Consider the following 23,278-nt stretch of genomic DNA (forward strand, 5'->3'; position numbering starts at 1 on the left):
AAAGGGAGGGAGGGAACGAGGGGGTGGGGAGGAGGGAGAGGAGGAAGGGGAGAGAAAAAAGGAAGGAAAGAAGGGAGGAAAGGGGAGGGAGGGAGGAATAGAGTGAAGCTTTACAAAAGTACAGAGACCACTATCCTTTGGACTCATACTTGTAGTTAGCGGTTAGTTCAGTTTTTGGTCCCAACTCTGCTTCTGGGAAAATTTAAGATTTCTGTTTTGACAAGTCATCACAAGATAAGAAAGTATGGATGGAAAAATTCTCCCTTGTAGAATTCTTCTAAATGGTTAGTGAGAAGTGTTTCTTCTTATCTTCTTCATAGTTCCCAGTATCTAATGGTCAAGCAGAATGTGAGTTCCACCTGTGGACACTCTTCCCTTTTTATAGCAGACTCCCCTTATTTTCCCTAGGCCCCACTGTAGCATGAATGAACCTAATAAACCTGGATTTATTTGAGTCAACTTAATATGGTCTCTTGTTCATCAGTGTCATCTGGAACTCTTGCCCAGATTCTTGATTCTTTCTGCTTACAAATTACTCTTGGATGGTTTCTTCCCTGGGTTTTGAAACCAGTCATATAGATATTTTCTGATATTTGATATCCATTCTACTTACCCCCATCTCTCATTGGTCTATTTCTCCCTATATGCTTCACTATCTAATCACCATCACCCATTTCTTTGTTTTATTTTGTTTTATGAGCCTAAATTCTGAGCCTGCCCATGTCCTCTAAAGTTATACCAAAGGTATGAGTATACAATTAACTGACCCTGTAAGATAGGATGAAACCACTCACTAGGGAATAAAAGCAAATGTCTTTATGGTGCAAAATGCAACTGAAAAGCTTAAAACATTAACTATTATTAGTAGTGTGAATAATTGGAAGCATCAACAGGACAAATGACAATTAGGACTTTTTATTTCTAAAACTTGACATTTGAAGGCATAAAAAGAGCAAAATACTTTGTTTTGTGATGGAGTGAAATCTAAGGCCTCAGACTCTGATCCATTCCCCTTGTCCATTTGGCACACGAATGATGGCAAAACTCTTGGTGAGCATTTTCAGAATGTCTCAGCCTGTTTCGTTCTAAGCGTGAACTAATAATAGTGATAGTTAAATCTACTAGGAAGTAGTGAAGAACCAAGCTAAGTATGTTGTCTTCTTCAGGATGGGTTGGGTCTACCCTTAGTAGATAAGAATCAGGGCTTTGGTGAACATGGTGAGTGCAGAGCCCTAGAAGAGCTTTATTGGTTTGGAAACAATTCTCACTTTCCTAATTACCTCCTGAGGATGGCTGCATAAAGCAAAGTGGAGGTCCTGCTGGGCTCCTCAGGTTGCTTTAAGTGACTTTGGAGCTACAATAAAATAACAAATATGTTATAAACAACCTCAGCTTTATGGGGAGATGCACACACAGAGCAAAGAGGGAGGTGGAAGTGTCTGGTTTAAGCCTCTTATTTCCAAGATCCCCAACTATCTGATCCTTTATGAGGGGGAAGAGATGGGCCTTTGGAAATGTGTTAGATTGAGTATTTATAGGAGCCCAGATGCACCAGTTGTCTCCCTTACGTATTACTGCCCTGATTCTTCAGTGCACAAGATGAATAATTTACCAAAAAGCACATGTAAGTATCTCTTTATTATTCATTATAATGAACTGAGACAGGAGTAATTCTCCACTCTGCTGGAATCCCCTAGGGCTTAACTTAACCAGACTCTGCTTGCTTTCCCACAGTTAATTTGAGTGGAAGAAAACTCTCCCCTCGGACAGGTGGCCTATCTAAGATTTGTGCTAGGTGAGGGGTATGATAAGAGGAGAGTGTGATGCCCAGGATGGCAAGGACAGTGGAAGGTTGGGTTTTAAGAGCAGATGGGTTAGGTGCTGCGTAATGAAGTGTTACAAAGGAGTTGTCAAAAAAATAACAGGAATCCTTAGTCAACGTGTGCTTGGAAAGTGCATAATTATTTTCCATATTCATCTGAATAGAACACAATTAAGAAGGCACATCCATTGGCTGAAAAGTATAAAGTAAATTAATTATATATGTTTTCAGCCAAGCTACAGATTTATTCTTTTTTCTCTCTTTGTTCTTTTTATCCCTTCCTTCTTTTCTCCTTCCTTCCCCTCCCCCTGTCTTTTCTTTCTCTATCCATTTATTCATTTAAAATCCTTGGTAGGGAATTTCAGCCCTTCCACATAATGGTGAAACATTGGGTTTTCATGGCATACCTTCTCAAATTCTCTAAGGAACAAGTGAGAAGATCCTCCTCTATCCTGAGCTACATAAATGCAGCCCTTATTAATGTTTTGTACAAGTGTTTGGAGTACTATTGCATACAGGTTTTTGCTCTTGACTACACATGAGTAAAAGGGAGGAGGGCCAGAGAAATTCAGATTGCTTTCAGGTCAGACTCCTATTCTTTCAGTTCCCTCTGAGCAATCCAGAGAGTCCCAGAAATGAAGAATTACCCTCTCTATCCCCTACTGGCAACCTGTGGCACAGAACTCAAGCTGATATAAATTAAAAGCAACCACTCTCTGGGTCTGCACTGGAACCATTTGCCAAAGTTAACCCTGTGACTTTATTGCCCTCAGGGAGCAGCTCTCTCTGGGCCTCTCACGGCCCAAGGAAAGAGCTTGCCTGCCTTCTATTTTATTTTTTTTAAGGGGAGCTCATTCTCATAATCTATATATATATAATAAGCCACTATTCTGGAAAATATGATTGGCTTATTAAAAATATATGATATATATATTTTTAAACAGGCAGAGCTGACATTCTACAGGAGAAGACTTGTAAGAATGGAGAAGCACTAGAAAAAATATCAGTTCCCATCCCTCCTCCTCCATCTGTCCCTGCCCATCTGTCTGTTTAATGAGGGTTTTATTTTTAAAAACTCGAAGAAGGTTTTGTTCAGATGTGTAGTCTGTTTAGGATGGCACAAGATGAATCAAACAAACTTTTTGGCCTCCGAGTTGGCCGTGAAGCCACAATCACTTGAACACACAATCTCTATTTCCAAACTTGAGACAGCATGGTCTATGGGCCGAGATCCAAAAAGGTGGATTCCCTACTTAATTTTCCAAACTTTATAACTGATGTATGTGTACATTGGAAAATGAGCACTAAGGGAAAGTCAAAATTATTATGTTTGGGGTATCATTATTCTTTAGTTTTGAGTAATTACAGAAATATAATAGCAAACATTTATTAACTACTATGATCTCAGAACAGCGATGATAGCAAAAGGATTCTTTATTTAATATTCACCACAATCTATGATTTTAAATATTATTTCCATTTTATAAATTAGAAAACTAATTGCTCTCAAAGGGCCAGGAGTTTGGTAAATTCTAGTCCTGTGATGGAATTAATATACCTCTTATTAAATATTTATTCTCTTAATCACTATATTACATCAAAATCCTGTAGGATAGCATAAAAGCTCATCAATTTCCAGCATATTTTTTTGTTTCATAAATAAGTTAGTCCTTCAGCAGTTTCTGTTAAGTTTTACCTGAACCCAGAAGGGTAGGAGTTTGTTTATGCACAGTTCTGGAGAAAGAAGAATGACCTTTGAGGTTTTGCCTGTCTTTGGGATTCCATGATCCCTTACATTATATGTGGGAAGGTATTTGCAGGGAAATCCGTGGGCTGTAATTTCTGCCTTGCCAGAGTCTTTGCTCCCACGATACTCATGCTGGGAGCCTGTGGCTGACTTGCTCCATTCTTCAAAAAGATATCAAGCTCCCCAGACTCTCTGCTTTTAATTTAAAATTTTAATTTATACTTTTCCATGGATGATACTGAGACAGACATGGCCGTGAGTAAATATGTCAGGATAATCTATTGAATGGAATTAAAATGGTGTGTGCTTGGGAAACATTTTAATTTCATCTTACTCACTTCTTTTGCCGACCATAATGAACAAATCGGGAGGCTGCGTTTTAAAGCTGCTCAGGATGTGGAGGAAGGGACAGTGGAGTGGGAGCCAGGTGACAGATAAATAACGTGAATTGTTCTGGGTGGCTTCTCAAGGCATCCCTGACCAGCCACGGGGCAGCCTCTGAAACAGCTGTCTCCGACAAGTGGGCAGGTGTGAGAGCAAATGCCCTCATTGCCTTTTACAACTCCACGTGGAATTCCGCACCATTGGCAAGGACTGGAGGGGCAAGGGGCATGGGGCTGGGTGATGGGAGAGGAGCGACGTGAAGACACTTTTCTTCTTCACCCAAGGGCTCTCAGCTTCTGAAATGGCTTTGCCTTATGCTTTATGCCTTATGTACTTTTAAAATGAAATTGCAAGGAAGGTAAATAAAGAAGGCATCCCAGAACCACGGAGAGATTCCGACTAGGAGATGGCCATGCAGCGATTACTTGCCCAGTGCCCAGCTCTGGGGAGAGACCATTTGTGAAAGTCTGTGCCTTACTTGTCCTTCACCTATGGTAAGATACATCCTTACAACTGACTCTGAAACACTCCCGCACCAGCTAATGGTGTCTCCGTGGACTGCAAGGGAAGCCTTTTGAATAATCATTCACTATTTCTTAATGTCCCACAGTATCTGTGCAGTAAATGTCTCTTAAAAGAATTGAATGTGTTGCCCTGAAGTTCCTGACCTGAGACAATCCATCCAACTGTGATCCTGCCCCCAGTACCCCACCCCTCTCCTGTACTCAAGCAACACCACAGCTTGCATGCCTCAGTCTGCTCCGGTGTCTGGTTCTTCCAGACTGAGGGTTTGTCCATTTGCACAGTGAGGCTGCCCGAGACAAGGACACCACCACGTGAGCTACTGGGGGGCCTGTGAGCCAAACGAATTCTCTTGCAGGTGTGCACAATTGTATTGATTGATCTCTCAATTATGTATTTTTAGAAATACAGCATTTTACCAACCACTGGTCATCAATCTAGAAACTAGCCCATCAACCACTGTGTCAACACACTGTGGACTAGGCCTGATAAAAATACAAAGTTAAAGTTGTCTCAGTGCCTTTAGCTGAGAAAATAAACCTTAGAGGGAAACGAAATCCTATTGTAGGTCCCTGCATCAGTCAAGTACAGAATGCTTCTAAAGACTGAGAAAGTTTCAGAAAAAAAAAAGGGGGGAGAAATCTCATTAGAAGTTAAAGAATCTAGAGGTAAACTGCAAAAGCACTGGGTTGATTTGCTAGGTAATGCTAAAAATGTAAATCTCGTTTGATTTCCGATCTGTTAGCCAGCAGAATAACCTGTCTTAAAACTGGATTCAAACAACCCTGCAGCAAACATCATTCTTTGTAGATTTGAAAATATAGAAGAAGGCTTCAGAACGCCTTAGAAAGATAGACAAATGGATTCAGTATCACTTGTTTAAATTAGCACACACTTCCAGATAATAAAAGTTGAATTATAATTTTCTAAATGAAGCAACAGAGCTCTTTGACAGTAGTAATAGAGCCTGCTCTGTTTAAAGAATGCCTACTATTTGCCGGGTACAATTCTGACTCTTGCACTGGCATTACTTCATTCAGGCTCATAATATTGAATAATGCTGGGAAGTAAATATGTGCATCCTACCTCATAGATGGGGAAATGCGGTTCTGAACGGTTAAACAAAATGCTTGTTCTAGGTTCCGCTGCCAGTAAGTAGCAGAGCCCTTATCTCCCTGATGCCAGGGCCCTCACCTTAGCCTCATACTATAGTATTTCTACGATGCTCACTTTACATAAAAAGCTTTTGACTCCCACCATCCTTCTCGATATTCTCAAGATCCACCTACGTCTTCCACCCAGCCTCAAAGTTGGTTTAGTCCCTCATTGACAAGGGTCACAATGACAAGGTGACTGGGTACTCCTACTTTCTCTCATGTACAGTCTCTTTCATTCCAGCTCATCTACTCGAGGACCTTAGTAACTCTTCTAGTGCATCAGACCTACCCCATTCTCTCTATCCATCAGCCCCTCCTAACTTCCTCTTTTTTTTTTTTTTTTTTTTTACTCAATTATTTTCATTTCCTTTAATCCTCAACTTCTTCTCTCTTGCTCCTCTGGCATCCTCCACCACTGGATGAACCCACCCTCCACCTTCTCTATGCCTACAGCAGGACAGTGCTGGGGAATATCTCCAAAGCTGGCAGAGTATTGTCGTGATAAATCCTTGGCCATCAACTACAAATGGAGCTCAGCACAGCCTGTGAACCTAGCAGAATTCCCCAGTAATTTTACCCTCATTTTCTGCAAAAGATATTTCACTTTGTCTTGCATCCTCCTTCCCCTATCTCCTACTCTCCCATTTACCTTCAGCTGTTAATTTGGTCCTCTCCTTTGGAGAAAATAGAAACCATCACTCAGTAGCATCCTTGTTTTCTCATGACTGGATCCACAAACATACCTGTGTTTCCATTATTTTTTTTCTCTTAGGAATCAACAGATGAAGCACCCTTTTTTTTTTCCATGGGTTCTAGATCTATAGTTTTTCACCTTTATAGTAATTTTTCTCTGTGAGCTCTCCCCTTTCTCCAGCATCATCAGTTGTCCAGATCAGCCTTATCAGTATATACTTATGTGTTGGAATATAGGAAGGTCCTTGTCTGTTCACAGTTTCATCTCTAGTACCTAAAATGAGGCTGTGCAGAGTGTGGTCCCTAGCACATGAGCACAATTACAGAACTTGGAAATGCAGAATGTTAGTCCCCACCCAGACCTAGTAAACTAGTGAGATGCACAGGTAATTTGTGGGCATATAAAAATCTGAAGCCCTAGCACCCAGTAGGTGTTCAGCAAGTATTTATAAAATGAATGAATAAGTTCCCAAGTGTTTCTAGTCTTAAAAGAAATAAACCAACCAACAAAAAAACAAAATGAAAAAGAGAAATGGGGCCATCAAGGACATGAGAGTCTCCCAAGGGTTTTCATTTCTTGAAAATGTTGGATGCAAACATTGTCATCAATACTTCACTGTCCATTCATGCCTTATGCTCTTCCTTCATTTCTGGCTTCTTCACCCCTTCCTTAGGCTATGGACCCTTTTGTCTCATGACTTGTCTCTCATGTCTAACAGGGATATAATAATCCTTCTGCTTCTTGTCCTGCTACAGTTCATTGTTCCATGGAAGTCCAGCATTTTCTTATAAAAGGTGTTACTTAGATCATGGTGTGCTTCCACATAAACCTATTCAAGGATTTCCCATGACAGCGAGAGTAAAATACAGACTTAAAAAAAAAAAATCCTGTTTATTTATGCATGAGAGACACAGAGAGAGAGGCAGAGACACAGGCAGAGAGAGAAGCAGGCTCCATGCGGGGAGCCCGACGTGGGACTCGATCCCAGAATCCTGGTATCACGCCATGAGCCAAAGGCAGACGCTCAACCACTGAGCCACCCAGGCGTCCCAAAATACAGACTTTGACAGTAGAGGTGTGTACCTCCCAGTCTTGTGGAATCTACCGATTTCCCATCTGCCTTGCTTGGGCCACTGTAGCATCCATTCTGTGCCTTACCTGAATCACCCTTTTTCTCAAGGCCTGCACATCCGCACTGTCCTCCACCTAAGAAGCTCTCTAGCCAGCACACGTGCCTGGTGTTCTGTCTCAGTTTTTAACCTTAGGTTAGTTGTTGCTTGTTCAGAAGGGCCCGTCTCTAGACTATGTATCCGAGCGGGTTTCCCATGCCATCCCCTGTACCTGACTGTCCCAGACACCACCCCAGTTCAGTTTGTAATAATTATACCAGTGTTCTGGCAGTTGATTGAGTGCATATTTCTCCCACCATTTGAAAATACCATGAGGGCAGAGACAGGGCCTAGTAGAGTGTCTGCCACTTAGTAGGAACTTAATAAATATTTATGAATGGGTGAATTTACACTTTCTATTATGTCCGTGAATGTGAAGAGTATCTCTGTAATTCTCTTGTATTCAATCATTCACCTAAGATCATAAGAATTTTGAAGGCAGCACAGGTCTCTTTTGCTGGTTTTGGCTGCCATCTTTATTTTGGCCTTATCTCTGTCTCGTTGGGAAGTCGGTATACTTATCTTCCCAATACACTGTGAATTTCCAGAATAATTTGAAGTCTGGGGAGAAGCCAGCTCAATCATTCATTATTTTGTTCAAAGAGCTTTCTCTTGCCTTTCTGCCGACCCTTTCATTTCATAATTACATTTAGCCACCCTATGCTTTGCCTTCTGCTATCATGGTAAGAATTCTCTTCCTCTCTCCTCCCACAGCCCTGCCGTTCAACCACCTTTTGTGGGAGTAAGCAATTTCACCTCTCTGCAGAGCCATCTTTCCACATAAATCACTCCCTTCATTTTCCTTCATCCTATCAGATGCTCTGTTCTGAACTGTCTTCTGTCTGGCTGCCTCACTTGGGTGGTGAGGTGTGTGAAGTTGCTCTCTGCATTCAGGTAGAGCCCTCACTGTGCTTGTGGGGAAGGGATGTTCCCCTGGCTTGCTTGGGGACACAATGAGCACTGTTCTGATGGACTCATATATCATCGGTCATGGCTGAAACCACAACACATCATCATCCTGCAGCTGATTTTCTGCTTCAGGTGACACCATTTTCAGGATCCCCCACACCTTCCTTAGTTTGGTTTGAAATGCTCTGTTTTCTCGAGGGACCCATCCTGCATGCATTTGTATTTGTTTTCTCCTTTTCTCTGGATGATACCCCTCCCCCACTTACACACATACACACATGCACACATGCACCCTCTCTGTGTATTAATGTGACTCCCTGACTCCAGCTGCTGTTAGTGTGGCACCACCTTCCAATTAGGAACAATCTGCAGATGTCACGGATCTGTCAGCCTTCAAAGTCCATCTCGTGCTGGACTAAAATATTTCCATACCAGACCCTCTCTAAGGAGCTCTAAGCCAACTCCCCACCCCGACCAACTCTTCTGCAGAAGCTCTCATATGTATATTCTCCGCCAATACCTTATCGGCAAATATTAGCTCTAGCAGAGTTATTACTATCGTTGAATTTTCAACTATCTGAATCATAAAGTTTCCCTTACATAATTTAGGGTCCTTGTTGATGCTCTAGAGTTGGCTGTATTTGTAACTCAGGAAATAACCGAGTAGTTAAAGCTTCCCAGGAGAACAGCTTTGTGCAATTTAGAATACCTTGGGAATTGAGGTGCAAATATTTCATTTTGGTTTGCCTCCTCTCCTCTCCTTTAAAAAAAGTCATTTGTTATTGGTCTTTGAATTCTCTAAAGCAGGATCCTCTTCCTCCCATTTTTCAAACTGATATTATTAATATGTTTTGGTATACAAAAGGTCCTTAACTGAAATTCAATTAACTCAATTTATGTAAAAGGCAAAGATATTCAAAAGCACAAACAAAAATTTTAAAGGAAAATGCATATTGGAGCTTTCATATTCAACCCTATCAGCATTTCTCAAATTGGGTACTCTCGAGAAGGCCATTTTAAAGGCAGGGGACAGGGGTGGACAGAGACAAGGTTTCAGGGATTCCCAGTAGTAAAAAAGAAAAAAAAAATAAAATATATATATATATCATAAAATTATATATATATAAAATATATATATATCATAAAATTAGGTATAAATCCCTCAACCTTTATACACTTACATGACTCTAAAATCTAAAATCATAAATCACACACATACATAACTACTAAAATTAACAACATTAATTTAACAAAGCAGATGATGTTTTATTAAAATTAGTATTAAAATTAATTTCCATGTTGCAATGTGAATATGGAACTGACTACTGCCAGAGCATCACTTTTGACTTCAGTATGTGCCATATGAGTTCTCTCTGCCCATGGTTTCATTCCGATTTTTGAGAACTTTTGTTACTATCATGGACCCTGGCACCCTCAGCTTTCCTTGGCAGAAATGTACTATGAACCCTAAGTCTGCCTCTGTATTTTCTCATTAGCCTGAGGCAACAGAAGTATTCTTTGATGCCATTGTAATAATAGACATTTAAATCTGAACATTTAAATCAAATTGTGGTCACCACATGCAAAATATATACATATATATTTTTCAGAATATCATATTCTGATATAATAAATGAAAACACTAATTAAAAAATACAAGTAAAGAACCTATGGAAGTTCTGTGTGTACAGAACTTACACACACACACACACACACACACACACACACAAATATCTCCAAGGACATCTACTTCACCTTCTGTCGGTTCTTTTTTTTTTTTTTCCCCTCAATCTTTATTGAGATACAACTGGTATATAACATTTTTAAGCTCGAGGTGTACAACATGTTGATTTGATGCACTCATTCATTGCAAACGATTACCACCTCGCAAAGGCTAACACCTCCATCCCATCACATAATTTGCATGTCTTATTATAGTGAAAACATTGAAGGTCTACTCTCATAGCAACATTCAAATATATAATGCCGTATCATTATCTGTAATCTTTGTGGGTTCTTTTGATATCAGTTTGATAAGCATTGTCTTACGCCTTCTAATCGTTATAAAATATGATCCAATCACCTACTAGATGTCAGATGTACTCTCGAAGGCACTGATGATATAAAATGAAGACTATTGATAGAGTTCTTATCCATGTGGTATGTGCAGACCAAGTGCATAAATAATTAAATCCAACGCCGTATATTCTTCAATGAAGAAGTCCAGGGTCTTCTAAAGTAACAATGCATTACAAAAAGAGTAGAGGTTTAGAATGATGAGTGTGTATTAAAGGTTAAACCCTATTCACTACGTTCTACTCATTAAGGCAGAGAGGCATGCAAAGTATTCTAGGTGTTATCCCTAAGAATAAGAAGGGTGGGAATATAAAGGAATTTTTTGATTAACTTCAGTTTCTCAAAATGCCAGTTTTCAATTCTTTGAACACTCATATCAACAGAGGTGTCCATACAGGAGAGACACTGTTTGTGAGGCTGGTTTCAAATACTTGTTCTCAGGGCACCTGAGTGGCACAGTCGGTTGGGTCTCTGTCTCTTGACTGAGCCCTGTGTCAAGCTTCTTTCTGCTCAGTGTGGAGCTTAAGACTTTCTGCCCCTCCCCTCTGCACTTGTGTGCCTGTGTTCTCTCTCTCCTTCTCTCTCTCTCTCTGTCGCTTTCTCTTTCTCTCTCTTAAATAAATGAATAAATAAAATACAATACTTGTTCTCATTAATTAATTAGTTAATTAATTACTTGTTCTCTAGTTACCCATATTATCTAAATGTTCCTACAGCTATCTGTGTATATAATTGAGATGTGACTTTTATTTTTGGGTTAGATAAGGTTTTCTGACATGCATTGTATTATGTTCAGATTTAAGATTGTAAAAACTTCAGCATCTAGTGTGCAGGCCCCAGAGGGTATTTCCTGACCCCTCTGTCTCAAATATACTCCCAGGCCCCTTGGCACTTATCATTCCTTAACCTTCTTTGCTTTCACCACTTGCCATTCTCTGAAACTAAGATGCTTATTTACTTATATGCTTTCATTGTCTCACTGGACATAGCTTCATGGGCCATAACCTTTGTCTGTTTGCCAGCCAGCATTCTCAGCTCCTGCAACATTGTCTTGTGTACATTAGATATTGATTGAATATCTGTTATGTAAATCAGGGTAATTTTTTATTTTATTTTATTTTTTCAGAGGCAAACTATAAAAATGAAAGCAAACATAAAGAACACAAGCAAAACCTTTAAAGCTGGATGATTTCACTTTTTAGGAAGATTTTATTATTTTGATTAAATTCCAACTTCCCTCTTGTCTGATTTCTTAAAGGCAGTGGTTCTCAAAGAGGAGTCCCCAGACTAGCAGCATGGACTGGACTTCACCTGGGAACTTAAAAAAAGCAAATTCTCAGCCCACTTCCAACCCACTGAATCAGAAGCAGTTGGAACCTGGGCTCAGCAATCTGTGTTTCAAAGCGCTCTCTGAGTGAATCCGATGCAGAGTGAAGTTTGAGAACCACCCCTTGAAAGCATGGATTTCCTCTAGCAGCATCTCCTCCTCAAAATAAAACAAAATGACCTTGCATCTTAACCCCACTTCCATATTTAGTGGAGTCAGAAAGGACAACTTGATCTGCAAGATTCCTTTCCTCCATTAGCTTTCGGGCATTTCTTTGCCCTTTCTGAGTATTTCCACTCTTGACAAATAGCTAGAGGTTTAAGGATGTACTAAAGTCATTTTCAAATTTCTTTCCTGTTCTCCTAAGCTATTTCATCTCATATGAGAAAATAAATACTGAGTACCATAAGTTTGTGGGAAAACAATTAGATAATGACAGAGATTGGTTTGGATGCTTGATCCAATTGTTAGATTTTTGAGCCACAGGCACTTTCTTCTTGAGGAGAAGACCACAGTCCATAAGTGCAAGAATTCTTCTACGCTTCATAGGTGTAAGTTCCCTGCTCTCGTTGTACCAGCTGTTCAGAGTCCTGAACCTCCTGGCATCTCAGTTTCCTGATCTATAAAGTGTGAGAATAATAGAGTGTGACTCAAAGGGTGGTTAAGAGGATCAAGTGATTTCATATATGGAAAGTTCTTAAACCGTCCTGGGTAACCATAAGCACTATGTAACTGTAGACATTACTGTAGAATTGTAATGAGTTCTATCTTATCGAGGACCAGTAGGTAGGATTTACTTAAAGGTAAGAATTTTAGAGATCTTAAAGAGTTTTCAAGAAATTAGAAAGTTGTCATTAATGTTTCTTGACATTCTTCCTGGATGCCCTTATTTAACATAAAAATTTCTCCTCTGTGTGCTTCTGGGAGTCCAACATAGCCATAAACAGCAGGAAAAGAGCCAGATTTGGAAGTACACTTAATTTTTTTTTAAAGTTCTTCTCTGAACCTTCTTCCTACTATTTCCTGTTATGTTTTCTTCTTTTCATTCAACCAGTATCATTACTCTCACAAGTGTCTTTATCATTCTTTAGGTTCTAGAACTGACTCCATGAACCAGCTCTCCTCCATTCAGAAAGATAGATTTATCCAGTTTCCCCCGCATGCCCACTAATGTGGCCCAGGTTTAAGAGCAGGTAAATTGGGCCATGAACATCCGTTTGCCCCTGTCTCGGTATGTCCACCCAAGGAGTACACAAGGCTTCCCAACAGCTGCGTAGCCAGGGGCTGAGAGTATGTTTACCTCTGGAGGATAGATTTGGACCAACCTGTTTTAGGGTCAGTCCCTGCAAAACTCCCTGGTAATTCTGAGTTACATGGACTCCAACCTGCAGTTGTAGGTCTTATATAAGCACAATGAAAGTTTTAAGAGAATACATTCAGGATCTCAGATTTCCTAAATCAGTCTGCCTGAGGAAGTGCCTGAGATGGAATTGTAATTCTGGTTCTCCTTTCTGACTATCCCCACTTTATAAGCCATCCAGGAAAGAATTAACCTTTACTTTCATTTTTACCATCCAACTATTATTAAAAAAAAAAAAAAAAAACCTCATTTGAAGGGGAGCCTCACCAAAGTAAGCAGAGACATAATAAAGGTAATGGTACGTCAGTTCATCAGTAATAAATTAATGGCAAAGCGATGCCTTCTCTATCTTGGAATTAGAGGGAGGAAGAAGTATTTTCTGGCAGAAGACAATGTGATTTGGCATAGTAAAATAAACAGCATTCAATTTTACCCACCTTTCTAAGTGTATTGGGTTAAACAAGGTGCTTCTAAGTGAAGAGAAACACATCTTTAAGAGTCATTTGATAAGATCTGGTAAAATGTTAGCAGTATACTGTCCAGATTTTGTGAAATTGAATGAACTTAATACTGAGTTACAAAGCCCTTTGCAAGTCAGGTATTTTTCAATTCATTGCTTTGAAAGAAACTGAAGGAGGAACTAATTGAATTGTCCGCTGTGAGATCATTAAAATAATTTTTGAAGGTGTATTACTATGTGATGGTTGGCACATATCTTGGAAGGGATTCAAAGAATTGAGTGGCACTGCTCTACAAGATATGTGAACTAGATTCCTCTCAAACAAAAATAGGAATTGAATTAATCCTGAGCTCTCTCTCATTCTAGCAGTAATGATATTTATTCAAGGTATAATTTTTGAAATTCCTATCTACCTCACTATATTTCTAAAAAAGTTTATATTTTATGTTTAATTATACTTAAAAAACATGGACAATATATTTATGTTGTTTTATCAATATTGTCCTTGTAATGATAACTCATTCTAAAGGAAGATAGTATTACTCAGAGTTTTATGATCACAGAACATAAAAGTAATCTCAACTTCAATCTTTCTCTATATTTGCAAATAAATATGATAGCTGATCAATAAAAGATTTTTAAGCGTGAAATATTACATCAAGATAAAATCCTGCAGAGGACATATATTTGAAACACAAGTTCAAGTTTTAAAAAGGAACAATGCACATTTTATGACTAATAAAAAAGAGCTTGTCCATGAATTTTGAAACTAGATAATCAAGTTACTATTGCATTTAAATTTTGTTGAATACTTTGGCAGTTTAAGTTTAGAATGTGAATATTCTCTTCAGGGCAAAAATGCATCATTATAACTTAAATTTTAAAAATTACATCAACTTAAAAATAGGCAAGAGGTTACATAATTGACCAAAATAAAAAAGCAAGAATATTTGTTTGCACTATGTCACCTGGGTTTGTGTGGTTCTAGGGACTAGAAGGTGACTCCCTTTGCTCTGTCCCAATTTACCATCCACTTCCAGGCTTGCCAGTTCCTGGCATTGCACAATTAGAACTTCATTTTAGGAGTTATTCAAACAGGGATTTGGTGTTTATGAAAACACAGCTGTCATAAAGAAAGATTGCACACTAACCCTTATCAGTCATTTGCAATTGAGAGTGAATGAATGTGTTTATCTTTTTTTTTCTCTCCCCTAATAAATGCTTTTTGAAGTGTAGAGTGGGCTTTCTGGTCTTCATAAGGGAAATGGAAAGTTGCTATTGAAGGAAAAAACTGCACAGAGAGTGAAGCTAGGGTTCCGGGATATGGAGGAAACAGCATGACTTCAGTTATTTTATGTTTTTTATCACCATGATACACCCGTAAAGGTGGCAATCACTCCATGACACTTGAATTATCAGGATCTAATGGCAAATGCGGTTGGCCCCCCAAAACTACTGGTGTTCAGAGAAGTCTGTGCTCAACTTCCAAAAACCTGCTTCTAGGAATATCAGAATAGAAGTCTATTTCAGGTAAATAAATCAACACAGCCTTTATATATGTGAATATGTAAGGAGTGAGATGCGGAAGAAACCAGAGTATTACCAAATTAAGGACCTCATTTGTTCACATGTTAAAACATGCTTATTTCATTTTTGTAGTCTGACAAACAGCAAATAAAGAAAATTTACAAGAGAGACATTTCTTTCCTGCTGTCCTTTGAAAGCATCTAATTATCAGCCCAACCCAAGGTTGCCAGGACCTGTACCTAAGAAGACTTGTGTGATTGGAAGCTAGTATTATTTCCGTGTGCCCTAGACAGAGTACTTTGCTAGGCTGAGCACTCCCCTTTCAACAGGAGCTGTCATTTTAGTGCTCCAGGATTGTTCTGCTCCCATGACCGTTCAGGCTGGGTCAGGCTGGCCACTTTGCTAAGGGGAAGATAGCGGGTCCAAATGTGCGTGATCTCTCCTCCATTGCCAGCATCTTTTGTGTTCTCATCTCCTGAGCTTTGTCAGAAGGATTTCTGATTTTGGTCAAAATGGGATCGGATTTGATGAAATATGGCAATGTATTTTTCTGTTTTCTCATGTGGAGATGCTGGATTTGTGTTCCTTGTGCCCAGAAGGTGGGCCTCATTCCTCTTGCTCAGGAGAGAAATCAGTGCAGGTATAATTGCACCTTCTTATTTGCCCAGATACTGCAACTCAGGTTCATACTGGAGTGGTGAGTGGTGGGCATATCTGGGGCCATTCAACTACATCTTTGCAATCCACATTTATAGGTGATTATCTTCTCTTTATTTTCTTGAATTTTTAAAAGATTTTATTTATTTATTCATGAGAGATGGAGAGAGAGAGAGAGGGAGGCTGATGCAGGATTCGATCCCAGGAGCCTGGATCATGACCTGAGGGGAAGGCAGATGCTTAACCAATTGAGCCACCCAAGTCCCAGGTCCCCCTCTTATTTTTTTTTAAGAGCAAGAGAGAGTATGTGAGCAGCTGGGATGGGCTAAGGAGGGTAGAGAGAGAGAGAGAGAACAAATCTTGAGCAAGCTCCATGCCCAGCAGGGAGCCCAACTCGGGGCCCCATCTTACAACCCTGAGATCATGACCTGAGCTGTAACCAAGAGTCAGATGCTTAACCTACTGAGCCACCCAGGTGCCCCCCTCTTCTATTTTTTCCCACAGATTATAAGATCCTGATCCACATATGCACATTTTCTTTCTGACCAACAGGCATATTTATTTCTGCATTAAACTTGAGAGATTGCAAGTCATACACACCAAAAAACAAATCCCACCTGCCTTCATAGCTTCCACTTGTAGGGAAGAGTAGATGTAGGATTTGAGGGAGCAGAGGTCAGCTCTTGACCAAGATGATGACCAAGGTCATATCAGCCACATTGTTCTCTTGGGGGTAGGGGGGAGGGAGGTTGGCCATAAAGGGAAGAACTGGGCCTGACCATTTTCTTCTCCCTTCTGCTGACATCTTCAGAGGTAGCCATGACTCCCTCAAAAATTGAATTTTTAAGGTGAATTTTTAAGGTGAATTTTATCAATCTGTGTTATAAATTGTAATTTGCAGTCTTTGGGTAGCTTAGGGGTACAAGGAGATTATCAATAGCAGGGAGGGCTGGCCGAAAATATGTTCACCTAACAAGTTAGGTATTTGCTTTGTGGATTATCTGTGACCTATTTGAAATACTGATCCACTTTCTCGCCCCTATGCCCCTGGGCCACTTCTCCCACAAGGTGGTAAATGTGCTCAAGAAATATAAACTAATTTTCATATAAGCCTGGGGGAAAAAATAAGATGGAAAGCAAATATACAGCAAAGATATTCACATAATACGCTCCTAAATCAAATAGAAATGATTTTGTATCATCGGTTCTTCAGGATGATTCAGGCCACTGTTACCCTATATTTAGGAAGTTTCATCAATTATTGATTGTTTCCTTTTAGCACTGGGTTATGTTGTTTCATTTAATCCTTAAAATACAGCAACCACATTTATAATGCAGTCTCTCAACCCTCTCTTCCTCCCTCCCCCACCTGCCTTCCTCAATGTTTCCCGCTCCCTTTTCCTCCTCCCTTTCCCCACATCCTCCTTCTCCTCCCCCGCCCCCCCTCACTCACAGGTGTACCATAGATGATCGAGTCACCCGTGTGGCCTGGCTAAACCGCAGCACCATCCTCTATGCCGGGAATGACAAGTGGTCCATAGACCCTCGTGTAATCATCCTGGTCAACACACCGACCCAGTACAGCATCATGATCCAGAACGTGGATGTGTATGATGAGGGCCCGTACACCTGCTCCGTGCAGACAGACAACCACCCTAAAACTTCCCGGGTTCACCTCATAGTGCAAGGTGAGTCACAGCTGGATTTGGGGGTTAGTGGTCCTGCCAGTGATGGAGGGGACACATAATCTCAGTCTCTGCTTCTACTTGTGTATGAAAACATGAAAAGCATTTTCCTCTGTTGAATGTCAAGATTGAGTTTTATGTTCTGGATTCCTTCCCATCTGCTGGGTTCTTGACTAAATACCAAATATCTTCAGTTTCTCAATTTTATCTGTGGTCCTTCTGTTCTTATTAATAAGTTGTTTGGCATGCACTGGTTGAACTTCGTTAAGTTACTTAGTACCCTGGAGTTGGGCAAGAAATATTTAAAAATAGGGATAGTACTATTCTCAGTGCCTTTTAGTTACCTTTCATAGGATTATTTCATAATAAGAAGTTAATAACCTTGATGTGAAGTTATGTGACCGATGACTGGTTTTGGCATGGTTGTTGGGTGTGCGTGTTCCAGAAGGGGTTCTGGGTGCTGCACTCAAGCCCTCCCTGGCATGGGGACTGGGTCTGTGTATCACTTTAGTCTCACAGGGGAGCCAAGATTAATTAAGAGGGATATTAGTCAAAATGCTATCTCCAGGTCTGTGTCAGAAATACATCTATATAATTTTTTTTAAAGGGAAGTGTTCCCTAACATCCTCCCTTATTCTCCCTTTAAAAATCTGTGTCAGTATGCCCAAGCGTTTTATTCAATAGTTTTTCAGTAGAATTTCACAATGTAGCATACAAATAAGGCTGAAGAAATGTCAGATTCCCAGATACCAACTATCAAATATTAAGAATTAAAAATGCATTCCAAAAAAATGCATTCAAATAGCAGCTATGAGAATTTGGAATGAGGCAGCAATACAAATGAACTTATTTTAAACTGCCCCCAACTGACATCACCATTTCCCCATCACTAGGTAGGCAGTTTCTGTCAATTAAATGCTAAGGAGAGTACTTCTCATCCCCCAGTGGCATAGCCTTCCTCCACTAAAGGAGGGATCGCTTGGGGTGGACCCTGCTCAGAGTCTTCTGTATTGACCTGTTGGAGTCATACACGGAGCTCTCAGGAGGAGTCCCTGGGTACGATTCCGTCGTTAATAAGTGCCTCTTACCAGATCCCATCTGCAGTAGATTCAGTAATTTTTTTTTTCAGCGTGTGAAATGTGTGTGGTGTCTTGGTTGAACTACTGTGGATGCCCTCATGCTCTACTAAAAAATATGGTTTTGCTCATTTCAGTTGGCTTCATGGAGAGTTTGAGTGGAGGTTGGTGTCTTTTCACACTTTAGTCACTTGTCTAACTCAGGGTGGCCATCCCTTTCTTTTCACTAGAACAGCTCTTTGCTAGCATGGCAGCCAGTCTCCAGTCCTGTGGGCCATTTGTTACAGCAGGAGCATGGGCTGGACCAGAGATCAGTCTGCTGCAGCTCTGTCCCCCGGCAGGTCCTGGTGCTGCCATATTGCTCAAAGCCCAATCTCAGTTCAGCCTTCAAGCCCTACTCTCGTCCCCGGGTGCTTTCAGACGCCCACATCAGCCTGCACACGACAGATGCCTGTACACTCTGCTGTTTCCATTCCCCGTACGTGTCCCACCCAGGGTATGGCCTGGTGATGAACACTGCTTTGGAGCTATAAGACGGCCTGCCATCTGGAGATAAAGACAACTGTCATGTCTGATGCTTCTTCTCAGAGGCTGGTGGAGGCACTTGGTGAGATCAGTTATCTGAGATGAGCTGGAATGTCTGTTGAAAGTTCCTGGGGGTGCAGAAAACAAGGGAGTGTGAGTTCTCACTACCCCGCCTGCCACCTGGGCTTGGCTCCAGAAGAGCTGAAATTCTCAGCATTGGAAGTGACGCCTCCGTGGCACCTTCGTGGCCTTGACAGCAAAGTTATCTTCAAATTCAGGAAATGCAGCACTGAAATAAAAAAGAACTGTCAGGCACTGTACAGAAACAGACTCAAACAGAACAAGGCTATCACTTTTCAGGAAATAAGACAGATTGTGTAAGCATGTCAAAGTCAATACAGGCCATAAAGGGCTAGTGATGCAGAGCTTCAGGGATAATGTGCTTCATAAGGCCTTTGGAGCAATTCCTTGGGCTGGATATGGAAGCCAGTGGTGTCTCCCCATGGGTCTCATAGGTTTGGGTCAGAAGGAGTCTGAGAACAGGCAAGAGAAGAACAGTGGAGTGACTTCAATTTCAGAGGTCAGTTCCTCACAGTCTCCACATTTCAGGCCAAGTGACTTGGTGGCCTGTGAAATCCAACGCAGAAGATGAGGGAGGGCGGAGGTGGAAAGAGATGACCTTCCCTTGGAACACTTAGCAGGTGAATCTTTCTGTTTACTGAGAGGTAAAAGGAAGGCGCTCAGGGAACTGCATCCTCTCCTGTCTTGATTAGCAATGGGGCAACATGTTCTTTCTTTGGAGACCCCTTGAATTTCTAGTAGGTGGAAGCAGAGACCCCACTGCTCAATTAGAAAGAAGTCTAGGAGTCCTCCTTCTTCCCAGCACCTATCAGCTTTTGTCCAGTCTATAGATTAATTTTTCAGACTTAGTGTTACTTCAGGTTAGATAAAGATAATGAAAGTTTCCTAATCCTCTTAAAGAAGATTTATCTGACTGAGTAGAAAGCTTTTGGAATACAATAAGGCATGTATAAAACTGAGGCCTAATCTTGCCTTTAATTTCAAACTGCTGATGGGTATTGATTTTGCAATGAGAAAAACTGAAAAATTTCCGAGCTGCAACTTGTCTGTTTAGAGAGAGGGGGTGGGGAGGGGAAAAGGTGTTTATTTATCTCCCGTCCATTTGAGAATGTTAGAGTCTCATCACCTCTGCCAACCAAGTGCCATTAGCAGGAGAGCAATCCCGCAGGGCTCTGGCTTTGTCGCTCCCTGCTGCTGCAATGTCAGGATCTCGGAGATGCTCCGTCACTAACTTCAGAGCCTGTCCTTTGCTGTTTTATAAAGTGGCCTTTGCCACATATCTGATGGGATTAATTTCCAAGTCTTCTTCGAGAGAAGAAGCTGTTTGTTAAAAAAAAAAAAAAAAAAAAATTATCACTGATACCCAGGACACATCTTGGCCACTGAGAGGATAATTTTAAAGCACTATGTGAGTTTGTATGATAATGTGACCTAGACTGTGTACCTAGATATTAAAAAATCCAGAGCAAGAGGTAAGTGTCGTCGTGGAGTCAGATTAGCCAGGTAGGAAAATCAACCTGGCAGCCCTGTACGGGACAGGGTGAAGTGGACAGAAGCTAGAGTGATAGGGAGTAGGTTACTGCCATCACTCCAATGCTGGGACATGCGTGGGCTGTGGGTCTACCTGTGCAAATGGAGGAGGTTCCTCCAGGAGATACTGTCCAAAGGAGATTGGGAAGATCAATCTTAATGTCTTGAAAGAGGAAGAATTAAAAGGGTATCACCTACGTTTTTGAGATCGGGGAAATGTTGAAGGCCTGGCTAGTAATGGTGGATTTGGGGTCCTGCGCCACTAGGACTAGAAAGCACTAGTTTTGCTACGTCTAGGGATGAGGAGAGCACAGACATTACACAGGTGCTGTAGGACTCAGGTGTAACCACAGAAGAGGTATATTTGAGATTCATCATGAGTCTACTAGTGGGAAGATAGGTAAGATTTCTGAGATTAACTATTCCTACAGAACAGTGGGAACCATAATTTATTTATATCTGTCTCCAGCACACAGCGCGCTGTGTAAGGCATACCTGACATTCAGCAAATGTCTGCAAAATGAATGGAAGAACAGACTGATGCAGCAAATGAAATGGCTTGTGAAGGCAGTGACCATAAAGGCCCTTCAAGCTCCTATCTGGGGGTGGAGAGTGAGTCAGACACTGTCCACATGACTTGGAGTGGACAGTAATTGGGAACAGTTCCCTGGAGGGATGAGGGTCTTCAGTGTGACAAGCTAAGAGATACACCAGGGATAACATGCATTTATTTAGCACTCTCCAGCACCGGTCACAATCTTTGTCTCACTTGACCCTTCCAACAAGCCCTGGGAGGCTGCAGTGCAGTGACTGTTCTCTTCATTTTGCAAATTAGATAACTACAGCTCACGGAGACTAAGCGAGCGGCCAGGGTCCCCTGTGAGTATGGAGCAGGGCTGGGGCTTGAACCATGGCCTTAGGACTCCGAGATCAGTGCCTCTCCAGCCTACTCCAGCACCTCTCCTGCCGACCATGTCTGAGGCTAGTTCTCTAATTTAGATCCCAGGGAAATGTTCACTTATCCTTTCTTCTCCCCACCACGTTTTTTCCCTGCTACTGATATTGCATGGTAGCAGCAGAAATCGAGGACAAAGCTCAAGAAGAAAATTAGCAGGGGGGTGGGATGCCAAGGCTACAATAAATGGGTGTGGAGAGGCTGAGAGAGGCAAAGAAGAAGATAATTAATTTACTAGTAGCTCATCCCTCCGGGGAGCCACGTTTTAAATGTTACCTCTTTATCCCATGTAAGTACTGAAAACTCTGGCCCTCTGAGAATCCGGTATCTAATTGCAATTCTAATTGTCGTGGAGTCCCGAGCACTCTAAAACCCCATGGATTTGCTCCTCTCCTCCTGGGGCCCTGGTGGTTGTCCTTGTCCAGGAAGGATGGGCGAGAAGACAGGCTGGCTCTTTGCTCCTTGGACGTTGGCATTCTCTATCTGCTCTCTTGGTTAACTCGCCAATCTGGTTGCTACCAGGTATTTCCTTTCATAGAATGAACTCCCCTTGCTCAGCCAAATCATATGCAAATAGCTGGAAATGGTGAATTATGTGAATCTTTCATAGCTGAGGCTCCACAGCAAGCTCGTGCAATTTCTGTGTCTGCAAAAGACTTTGAGTCTTTGAGCCTGGAGTCAGTTCAGGTGAGGCTGTTTGGTTCCCAACACTGAGGTTAGGAGGTGGAGAAGTCAGATCTGCCAGTCGGTCCAGTCCTAGGTTCTGCTGAGCACCAGCCAACTTCTGCACTGGGTGCATTAAGCGGACACCTTAGCTCAGTTGATCCTCACGTCAACTCTACAAAGTCTACATCAGATTCACATTTTAAAAATAAGGAACCTGGGGATCCCTGGGTGGCTCAGCGGTTTGGTGCCTGCCTTTGGCGTGGGGCGCGATCCTGGGGCCCCAGGATCGAGTCCACGTTGGGCTCCCGGCATGGAGCCTGCTTCTCCCTCCTCCTGTGTCTCTGCCTCTCTCTCTCTTTCTGTGTCTATCATAAATAATAATAAAAAAATCTTAAAAATAAGGAACCTGAGGGGGCCCCTGGGTGGCTCAGCAGTTGAGCGTCTGCCTTCGACTCAGGTCTTGATCCCGGGGGCCTGGGATCGAGTTCTGCATCGGGCTCCCCGCAGGGATCCTGTTTCTCTGCCTCTCTCTCTCTCTCTGTGTGTCTCATGAATAAATAAACAAAATATTTTTTAAAAATAAAAATAAGGAAGCTAAGACTTAGATAGATTAAAACTTTGCCCAGAGATGATGGCCCTACTGAATGCTTTAAATTCCCTTCACTGGACTTGTCTCTGGAAAACAGTTATCACAATACTGTGAAAGCACTTGCATTATTTCTTTTGATTATTCTTCACAAAAGTCCTGGGGGACAGAACAGAAAGTCACCACATTCTGGGGCACTTAGGTGGCTCAGTCAATTGAGCATCCAACTCTTGATTTTGGCTCAGGTCATGATCTCAGGGTCATGAGATCAAGCCCCAGGGTCCTGGTTCTTCAGGCTCCACACTCACTAGGGAGTCTGCTTGAGATTCTCTCTCCTTCTCCTTCTCACCCTCCCCCCATGCA

At 41.5% G+C, this 23,278-nt stretch overlaps 1 protein-coding gene across 10 annotated transcripts in view; it reads left to right on the top strand.

The window, feature by feature from the left end:
* Positions 1 to 23,278, top strand: part of OPCML (opioid binding protein/cell adhesion molecule like) — a 1,085,346-nt gene that overhangs the window by 788,602 nt on the left and 273,466 nt on the right. For all 10 annotated transcript variants that reach the window (XM_072729304.1, XM_072729307.1, XM_072729308.1 and 7 more), the window contains one exon: positions 17,267 to 17,499. In XM_072729304.1, coding sequence (XP_072585405.1) covers positions 17,267 to 17,499 — 233 coding nt within the window. The remainder of the gene's footprint in view (positions 1 to 17,266; positions 17,500 to 23,278) is intronic.

This window comes from Vulpes vulpes, chromosome 12 (genome assembly GCF_048418805.1).
Source record: "Vulpes vulpes isolate BD-2025 chromosome 12, VulVul3, whole genome shotgun sequence".
Lineage (NCBI taxonomy): Eukaryota > Metazoa > Chordata > Mammalia > Carnivora > Canidae > Vulpes > Vulpes vulpes.